The 10,676-nt window shown below is 37.3% G+C and overlaps 1 protein-coding gene across 1 annotated transcript; it reads right to left on the bottom strand.

The window, feature by feature from the left end:
* Positions 1 to 706: 706 nt before the first annotated feature.
* LOC133813992 (glutamate receptor 2.8-like) lies at positions 707 to 3,958 on the bottom strand. The gene is made up of 5 exons (XM_062247015.1): positions 3,709 to 3,958; positions 2,131 to 3,458; positions 1,718 to 2,033; positions 1,231 to 1,631; positions 707 to 1,117 (listed from the first exon to the last, which is right to left on the bottom strand). The coding sequence occupies exons 1-5, from the start codon at positions 3,956 to 3,958 to the stop codon at positions 707 to 709; spliced, it is 2,706 nt and encodes a 901-aa protein (XP_062102999.1).
* Positions 3,959 to 10,676: the final 6,718 nt, after the last annotated feature.

The raw sequence follows: 10,676 nt of genomic DNA, 5'->3' as shown, positions 1-10,676 counted from the left end.
AGTCTTGCTTAACAAACGGGACTTGAGGAGTCGGTTCCAAAATATATCCTTAAATATTATAAGTGTGATACTATTTTTTAAAATAATAATTCTCAATTTTAATAAATATAATAAAATAAATTATGTAATTAGTTAGACTAAATTAACACGTCTCTACGAGGATACGTGCATTTGGATGTACGTTTACTTTTGGTATTTGGTCCTACCAATACTGTAGTCGAGCAAGCATGCATCCTATAAACCCTTTTTTATAATTCGCTCAAAGCTTATGGTATTTTGCAAACTTTCAACTGGATTTGGTATTTCCAATAGATACTACGCAATACAGTCTAATGATACTTTTCATAACAATTTAACATTTGTTGGTATAGTTAAGAATTTAACAAACATTTATATCTCAAAAATTGTTATTACAATAATAATTACCAAATGCGACGTAGGTACGCACTATCACATACGTAGGATCGAAACTCAGAAACCATAGAGCCCACAAACTGTTGTAGAAACTAATTAATCTGTTAATAGAAAGTGTTATAACTAATGGTCTTTATTTATTTCGGTATACTAATCATAAAATTTATATACATACCAAAAACGTACGTGTAATTCCTATAGCTCAGTGATTAGCATAGTTAATTTGAGCTAGAAGTTTATAATAACATTAATTCAGAACACCCTCACCAGTACGATGCTCATCACGAGAATCCTACTGATGATTTTCTTCAGCATTATTATTATTTGCAGCTCGATCATCCTGGTGATCACGACCAGGTTCGATCAGTGCCTGAGATTGAACTTCAGATAATTCAATCTCTTGGGCATCATCATTATCATCGTCGTCATCATCATCACCACCACCACCACCGTCTTCTTCTTGGTCTCGACTGAAATTGAAGATGAGAAGAGCAGCGGTGGAGGTTCCTCCAGTAATCAGAAAAAGACCATAGAAACTGTTCATACCAAGAGAGCCATTGTGTTCAGCATCATTCCTGGATGATGAACAATAATTGTACGACGAGAGCATCTTTTTCTCAAGCTCTAGCAATCTCCCATTTTCAGTTACTTTAAGAATCGCTTGAGAGATATCAGGAAGGTAAGGAGAACTCCTAGGAAAAGCCTGCAAATTTCAACAAAGTCGTCTTATATATGTAACTACTTTTTTCTCACTATATATATATATATATATATAGCTGTAGCGTAGATTAATAATCATACATAATTAGTACTTACATATCCAAAGCCTCCAATTTTGAAAGTTTGTCCAGAAGTGGTGAAGTTGTTACAGTATTTAGAAAGGAGCAATTTAGCATAAGGAACCTCAAGAAAGGCAGCTGCTATCTTTCCAGTTTGAAGAGCTTGAGGATAATCATCTCCTGAATACATTTTTACGATATTTTCTGGACGGAAACGTAAGACCTCTTCAAGATATTTGACCACAAACGAATTCCCATCACAACCAACTTTAGCTCCAGTCTTCTTTAGAGTTTCAACGCTGACTGTGGTTGGAGTAAGCTGGTCAACTGTAAGTAAAGTCGTCAAACTTGCAGTGAAACTCTGTGTGATGACCATTGCCACGAACAACCATACTACAAAGGCCATCCGTGAAGAGTTTCTGGTTAACTTCTCTCCTCCTATATTTGAGTTTAGATTTTAAAAAACAATCATAAGCAAGGAAAAATGAAAAAAAAGTTTGTTAATTACGTACGTACTTACGCACCTTGTTGTGAAAATAGTGTTGTAAAGGCTAAGGAAAGCATAGTTCCAACTTTGTTTGAGAAAGGGCCTTGGTTCAATTCTGGATGTGAATCACGTTCAATCCTCCAAATGACAAAGCCGTTGTAAATGTTAGTGATCACTGTGAAAGCCCACATGACTGGTGTGAATGGCTTTGTGAACAACCAAGCCCTTTCTAATCTCTTTGGTTTAAAATAAATCAACATCTGAAGACCTGATTCTGCATATGGCTGTGAAAATTCTGCATAGTTACAGCGGTTGGCAATGATGGCTGTATCCGCTACTACTCCATCGATGCTCTAAAAAAAAATCAAAATTTATTAGATTATTGCATGAATTATGCATATACCATATAGAGCTGAATATATAGAGGCTAGAGAATTTGTGTGTGAGTACCTCAAGCTGAATTTGTTGCACCATGGAATCATAAGGGCCGTGCAATGGGACGAAAACATATGGCAAGTGATATGGTAGAAGCTCAACAACTGATTTAAATACATCAATGGAAAAGCCTTCAACGACTGGATTACCCTTAGTATCATATCTCACTTCTACAAAATCTTTAAATGTGGTCCTTGCAGGCACTCCAATCCTCAATGGTTTACTGCTATTTGGTAAGGCCCATCCTCTTGGAACTGTCCAAGGCCCACCAGGCCAAAACACTTGTCCTAAAATTCTCATTGACACATTGTAATTATTTCTACTATTGTGTATTATGCTCTTTGAGAAACCCAATCCCTCGGACCAGTACCCCAGCTCTCTATAGCTTCTCCCAACCACATTAACTATTTCAAAGACACGAGCCTGAGGCAACTTATTATTCATGTTAAATTTAAATGAACCATACAACCCATCAAAGTTGCTTCTTAAGATACTGTCTAATAGCTCTTTCCCACAAACATTTGAAACCATATGATTATATTGTTTACTAGGGTAATCAGTTCGATTTTGATGGTCTTTACAGCTTTGGTTTCTTCCCTCCAAAGCAAGGGCCACAGACCATGCAGCATCATAGGCCTGCAAAGCAAGAATCCCAGGTTCCAAATTAAGCTCGTGGGGATATTGATTACGATACTTAACCATAAATCTAGAGTGAAAATCTTGGAAACGTTTCCCTGATTGAGAAAAGTATGTCTTGATTCCTAGAACCCCTTGCATTGAGGAAATCGACGATGAGTTCAGCAAATCGATTTGATTTGTTATGGAAGTTGTTGTAATCCAAACCGAACCCTCTTCCATCATCCCTAAATTCTTTGCTTCCTTGAAAATTTTGGTTGCTAAATGGATGGAACTAGTGTGAACGATGAAAACTCTACACTGCTTCTCCTTAAGGCTTTCCAACTTCCCCAATATGTTAATGTTAGAGCTGTAGAGTGGGAGAGGCAAAAGGCTACTTATCTGAGAGCCTACCGTTTGAATTGCTTCAATGAGATAAGGGATGATGCCAGTCACGGCCGAGTCAATATCTTCGTAAATAACGTTGACTTTCTGCCATTGCCAACTCTGGATTATGGCTGCCACAGCTTTCATCTGGGCTTGTTGACTTCGAGCTGCGTTGACCAGAAATGGCAGATGCTCACAGGTCCGGATTGGGACCTCATTAGTAAATGAAAGGACAGGGACTTGGTGGCCGTTGCCAGTCTCGGCAACAAGGAGGGCGTTTCGCCATGTTTCCAATCCAATAAGCACCGCTCTAACATTTTGCTCCTTGATCATGGTCCTTGCTGCATAATTGTATAGTATTATATATATATATATATTTATATATATATATGATTTTCTATTCCATGATCAGATGCATGCCCAAGTATTCATTTATATGCGATAATAAGATATATATATATATATATATACCTATATCAAGAGCAAGAAATATGCATGCATGTGAAGAGACCAGGTAGAACTATATTTGAGAAAAATATATATTCTAGGGAACCCAAAAAAAAAAAGAAGTGGCTACTGGAAAGTACATACTCAAGAAAGCTGCTTGAATGGAGTCTCCTTGAAAATCATTAATGAGTAGAGTGGGGCAGTAGGAGTAGTTGCTGGAGGAGTGAGCACAGAAATCATCAATTGCCATCTGCATGGCCAGTTTCTCTTGTCTTCCGGCTCTGGAATCATATTCTATAATGGCTCCTATACCATTGAGTTTATTTTGAGGCTCCTCCTCACTTTTGTGCTCTAGAGCATCACAGCAGACCAGAAATACTATTATTTCTATCATTAGTGAGAAGGTTACGAGGCTAGTGAGAGATGCACTAGGCATATACATATACGCCCTTTTCATAATTAGGAGTATTAATTATTTACCTAAGATAATGAAATTTTAATGAGTACTTTCATTTGCCTAGATACGGAAAACAAAGACAGAATATATATATTTATAGACAAATATAGACTCAGATATGCATATACGTAAATATATAGCTTCTTTTTCGATGATTTTTCTTCAAATTCCATTCCTTTCTGTGAGAAAATTATACTAATTTTTCGAGAGGTCGACTGAAGTCTTATTAATTTATAGGCTTTTTGTAAATGAAAGGTATTTGTTTCTATTTAGTTCAAGAATAATACTTCATTCGAAAATTTGACCAAACACAATTGATTAAGAGTATATATAAACTATATTATCATCATGATGCTGACTTTAATTTATCTATAATAAAACTACGATCTATTAACATAGAGGATCTATATAAATACACAAACACCATTCGATCAGACGTCAATTAGGATTTGCAATGACTTTGTGATAAGCTAATCTGGCATTGACTTGCATATATTTGACTTTGTTTTATTCAGTTTAGTTTGTTTGTATTTCAAGTAAATTGAGTTGTCTACTTGACAGGGTTTCACTTATTAGTATAAGAAAAACCATATAACTTGATTAAGGCATATAGATAATAGCATATATATATATATACATGAGATCATGCAAGAGTAATTAAAAATTATATAAGCAATACAATAATAAAAAACAACTAGTAGTATTAGTATAGTATCAACCACCTAGGAAATTTAATGGAGTAACAGTTGTAGCTAGGTGGTTGAGAAGTAATCTTGGAATCAAGTCACATATCAGGGAGCACAAATAAAAAATAAAAAGTTCATAGTTTTAGTCAATAAAAATAAAATCTTTAATCGTCTCTACATAACCAGTAATTAATAAGCAACTTCATTAGAAAGACTTTAGACCAAGATCAATTCAAACTCTATGCAAGATATAAGGGCATTAGATCACATGCATGACAGAGTATATACATAAATAAATAAATAAAAATAAATAATATATATGTACATATATTTTTGGTGTTTTGTTGTAAATAGAGAAGGATTATTCTATCTTAAAATAAAATAACATACAACCACTGACTACGGTAACCAGAATTAATATTAACATACACACAACATATATAAATGTATAATTTAAAAGCAAAAATTAAGGTGGCCAATATAGATTTATACACATATATTAAAAAAAATTTAAAAATTACATTATATTTAAATGTCGCCATGGCCCCATCTAACCCCTTGGCTCCCTCATTGTATAAAAACTATATCTCTATGAATCTTCTACAGTATACACAGTTGACTTATTCTATTAGGAAAAGTATTCTTGGCTCCCACGTAACTATATCTCTATGAATCTTCTACAGTATACACAGTTGACTTCTATTAGGAAAAGTATTCTTGCGTTAACTTAATCAATAGAGTACAAAAGAGTACATATACAGATGAGTTGTAACAAACTCATAATAGAAATCTTTAACAGCTAAAACAGAAATCTAACTGCTTAACTAACTCCTAACACCCCCCTCAAACTTAGAGATGAGAAAGTCTCAACTCTAAGTTTGTCCCATAAGAGAAGAAACTGAGAACTAGACAAAGTTTTGGTGAAGATATCCACAATCTGGTCTTGAGAGGGAGCATACCTGACCACTAGAGCTTTTTGAGCAATCTTCTAATGCACAAAGTATAAATCGAGTTCAATGTTTGGTTCTTTGATGCAAAAAAGGGTTGGAAAACATAAGAATTGTACTAATATTGTCACACCATAGAACCAAAGGAGAAGAAGAAGCAGAAGGCAGTCAAAGCTCAGATAATAGTGACTGAATCCATGTAATCTCAGTAGCCATGTTCGCCAAACTTCTGTACTCAGCTTCAATGCTGGAACGAGAAATTGTTGGTTACTTTTTAGATGACAAAGAGACTAAAGAAGAGCCCAACTAGACACACAAACTAGAAGTAGAGCGCCTGTCTTCCAGGTCAGACGCCCAATCAGCATCTGAAAAACCAACAATATCCAAAGAGGAGCTGCTACGAATGTGAAGGCCATGATAAAGAGTTCCTTTAAGATAATGCAACATTCCTTTGACAGTTTTCCAATGAGATTCAAGTGGATTGTGCATAAATTGAGACACTCTATTGATAACATAAGAAATCGTTGGTCGAGTTATGGTGACATATTGTAAAGCACCTACTAAGCTTCGGTACACAGATGGATCAACAATGGGATCACTGCCAAAGGCACTTAATTTTTCTCCACCACACATCGGTGTAGGCAAGCTGTTGGAAAATTACACTTAGCTCGGCGTAATACATCAGTAATATACTTTGTTTCAAATAAATGGTAGCCCTGCGAAGTCCTTTCAACTTGAATGCCTAAGAAATAATGCACCTGTCCAAGATCTATGAGAGCAAATGTTAAATGAAGCTGGGAAATGAGTGACATAATCTCAGTAGAGGAGCTCCATGTAAGTAGAATATCATCTACATAAACTAGGACATATGTGATATGAGAAGAAGTGCATCTAATAAACAAAGAAAAGTCAGCATGAGATAGACAAAAACAAAGGAAATGAGAGCAGTGTTTAGTTTTTCAAACCAAGCCCTTGGAGCTTGCCTCAAGCCATATAATGCCTTATGTAACTTGCATACCATCTTTGGATTATGGCTGTCTTGGCACCCAGGAGATTGAGACATGTAAACTTCTTTTATTAAATCTCCATTAAGCAAAGCATTATTCACATCTAGTTGTCTAATAAACCAACCTCTAGAGACAGCAATAGTGAAAATGACTCATATTGTTGTTGGCTTAACCACAGGGCTAAAGGTTTCATGAAAATCAAAGCCATACTTTTGGGTAAAACCCTTAGCAACCAACCGAGCCTTGTGCTTAAGAACACTTCCATCTGGATTTTCCTTTAGTTTGAAGACCCATTTCCATCCAATGGGTTTCTGATTAAGGACCAAGGACCAATTGTTGTTCCTCTTTAAAGATGAAATTTCTTCAACCATTGCATTTTCCCACTGAATATTCTGCAAAGCATCATCAATAGTCAAACGTTCCTTAGAAGCAATAAACACTTTTGGCTTATAAACACCATTTTTGGACCGAGTGACCATCACATGTGTGTTGGAGTGACCTGGTTGTGTTGATGATGTTGGTTCATCAATAAATACATGGACAGTAGGTACAGTAGGGACAACGACAAATGAACGAGACACAGAGGCAGAATTTTGTGGAAGAGGAATAGAAGGAGAGGGAGAGGACCAATGAGATGGAGGTGAAGAACTCGGATTAAGATTCATTTTACTAGAAGGGACAAGGTGGGGAGATGTATCATTAGAGTTAGAACCAGTTTGAGGAGAGATGGGGGAATGTACAATGGAAAGGTTATGTACAATGGGAGTGATTTTAAGTGTAGAATTGGTGACAAGTGTGGGATTGGTGACAAGTGTAGAAGAGATAGTAGAATAAGGGAAATGATGCTCATTGAACAACACATCTCTAGAAATATAGAGGCAACCAGATTTTGCAAGGCACTTGTAGCCTTTATGCTTGAAACTATAGCCCAGGAAAGTGCATTCTATAGAGAGAAATTGTAGCTTATGATCATTCTAGGGTCTAATATTTGGATAAAAAACAAAACCAAAAATCCTACGTTTAGTGTAATCTGGATTTTTATCAAAAAGGACTTTGAGAGGAGTAGAATTACCAATGACATGAGAAGGAAGCCTATTAATAAGATAGGTCGAAGCAAGCACAACTTCATCCCAAAATTTTAAGGGAAGAGAGGCATTGGCTAAGAGTGTGAAGGTTGTTTCGATAAGATGCCTATGTTTGCATTCCGCCAAAGTATTGTGCGAATGGTCTATACTCACCCCCCCCCCCCCCATCCCCTCCACAGTCAGATTGGACAACCTTAATTATGCAACCAAGTTCATTTTCTACCTGTGTTTTGAAATTGATGAAAGTCTGCAAAGCTTCAGACTTTGCTTTAAGTACGTAAACCAAGGTATACTTAGAATAATGATCAATGAAATGTATATAATATTTATACCCATTGAAAGACAATGTTGGGGAAGGACCCCAAATGTCTATGTGTATTAGCTGTAATGGTTGGTTATATTGAGAAGTAGAGGAAGAAAAAGGAAACTTATGTACTTTTCCTTGACATCAAGCAGTACAAAAATCAGTATGCATTTTATTTATAGAAGGAATATTACATTTTTGAAGCACATGTTTTACAACTTTGGCTGAAGGGTGACTGAGTTTTTATGCCACAACATGTACTTAGAATGAACATCAGTAGAAATGTTAGAAGTAAATGAAGACATAGGGTTACAAGAGACATTATTCAGAAGGGAAACATAATTATTGACAACCAAAAGTGACTTCAACGAGGAAGGAGTAGACAAATGCACAGTTGAGGGAGGAAAAAAATAAAGGTCATTGCTAAGCGTGTCGTACATCAAGGTTGCTTTGGTGGCCTAATCCTTAACACGACAGAAAGAGGGGTGAAACTCAAAGAAAACATTGTTATGTTGAGCAAACTTAGACACACGAATAAGATTCTTGGTAATTTTGGAGACATGAAGTAACTGGTTTAGATAAAGAGGTCTAGGGGAAAGAGAGGACACAAGAATTGACTTAACAACATTTGATATATTCAGGCTAGCCCCATCACCTACATGAAGTTGTTAAGTGCCAAAATATGGTGTCTTTGTGTTGAGATTATGATCATCGTTATTACAATGATTTGTTGCTCCGGAATCGAGATACCATGTTGGATCACTGACAACATCTGCAGAGGCCACCATTGCGAACATAGATGGATGAGATTTTTCAAGAGGAGTAGCACCATAGCCTGAATATTCAGCATTGAACCTCTGATAGCACTTGGAAGCGTAATTCCCAGGTCTTGAACAGAGTTGGCATACAGGACGAGAACCACCAGGCAGAGCTGAGAAAGTTCCAGGGAATGAACCACGACCAGGATTCTCAGCATAATCAGAGGTGGATCGAAGTGGTGAAGCATAAGGATTCCAAGAGGAACCATGACCAGCGGCGGAGAATGGAGCTGGAGAAGATGAAGAGCCACGACCAGCCTGAGAAAACCGATTGGAGTACAAGCCTCGACGAAAAAAATTGGTTTGTGAGAGATTAGCAAGCATCAAAGTAGAATCAAGCTCACGAGATTGCCTTTCAATCCGACTTTCTTGAGCCAACAACACTGATTTGATCTCAGCCACAATATACGGCTGAGATCTAGAATTGACATAAATGATAAAGGTATCATACTCAGGGTTTAAACCATTAAAGATCGTGGAAATATGTTCTATTACCAAAACTGATTCACCAATTGATTGAAGCTAATAAAAAAGAAACTTGACTTTGAGGATATATTCATTCAGAGAAGAGAGACTTTCTTGATGTTGTGAAGTTGACTTTTGAACTGATCCCCCTTGACTATGGTCTGAGCAGCAAAATACAAATAAAGAACTTTCCAAACTTGAGTTGAAGTTTTAGATCCAATGACTCGGGTAAGGATACGTTTAGTCATAGAGGATACCAACCAGGAGTAAAGTAGTTGATCTTGCTGAAGCCACTCCTTATACTTCGAATTGACCTTCTTGAGAGTACGATCAGCTTCATCAAGGTATTGCAATGGCAGAACGAAGTCAGAATCAATTTAATCATACAGATCATGACCACTATTTACCGAGTTTTTTGGAAACTAGAAATATATAAGAAACAAGAGCTGAAAAGAAAGAATTAGAAATGAACAATAAGATGTTTTACGTGGTTGGGGCGCTAATGAGCCTTAGTCAACGAGTCAGTTGTATTAGGCTTTAGAGAGGTTTTGACAATGGAGTTTTCTACAAGTTTTAGCAGAGTAATTGCTTACAAAAGAAAATCTGTGATCCCTGCTACAGTGCACAACTGACCCTATTTATAGGCAGTCAAGCATAGTCGGCTTGGGCCAGACTAATCCGGGCCCAATAGGAATGTAATCACGATTTGCTCGCTAATGGATTCATAATACAAAGAATATTACATAATAAATTCTAGTTAATTTGGGCCGGCTCAGGCATGGCCAAGCCTTATAGCTGCTCAGTGTATGTTAGCTTAAACTGGTCCACGTGGGCTTCTAAGGGGATCCTAGACAGGATCTGTCAGAGTAGTGGCAGTACTGTTTCCTAGGAACAGTGTACGTTTCGTGTGTACCCTCTTCTGCAGGTTAGTTGAGGAGACCAACTTCCGGATTTCATGGGGACAAGTCAACATTGGGGCTATCCGGAAGTCTAGTCCGGGTTCGTTTACTAATGTCCTGGTTCACTTACTGAAGTCCTGGTTCGTTCACCAGGACTTAGGTTCATTTGCCAAGATGGGCATTGTGACACTGAGTATCTCCCCTGGATTCTTGATAAGGTCTACCTCCATCGACTAATTAGTCTGCCGCCTCAGTTGGCATCCCGGAGGATATAGGTAGGTTGGGACTGGGAAGATGAGTCGGGCCCACATCTTAGTCCCGGTTCCTTCGTTATCCTCGCGCTCATCGAACGTTGTTGGGTTCGATGGTGCTTGGGCTATCAGGTTTCCTCCTTCCCTGTTGATTGGGCTCAGGATGGGCCCATACCTCTTTAAGAGGGCCCAC

The sequence above is a fragment of the Humulus lupulus genome, chromosome 2, assembly GCF_963169125.1.
Source record: "Humulus lupulus chromosome 2, drHumLupu1.1, whole genome shotgun sequence".
In the NCBI taxonomy this organism is placed as follows: Eukaryota; Viridiplantae; Streptophyta; class Magnoliopsida; order Rosales; family Cannabaceae; genus Humulus; species Humulus lupulus.
The sequence above is the reverse complement of the archived record's forward strand: the minus strand, read 5'-3'. Positions and strand labels throughout refer to the sequence as shown.

What these genes read in the sequence shown, in the direction of transcription:
- LOC133813992 (XM_062247015.1), bottom strand. Translation starts at nt 3,958, where the DNA reads ATGATAGAAATAATAGTATTTCTGGTCTGCTGTGATGCTCTAGAGCAC. An exon ending in CATTCAAGCAGCTTTCTTGA is followed by an intron (nt 3,459 to 3,708) that starts GTATGTACTTTC and finishes ACAATTATGCAG; the next exon opens with CAAGGACCATGATCAAGGAG. An exon ending in AAATTGGAGGCTTTGGATAT is followed by an intron (nt 1,118 to 1,230) that starts GTAAGTACTAAT and finishes TGAAATTTGCAG; the next exon opens with GCTTTTCCTAGGAGTTCTCC.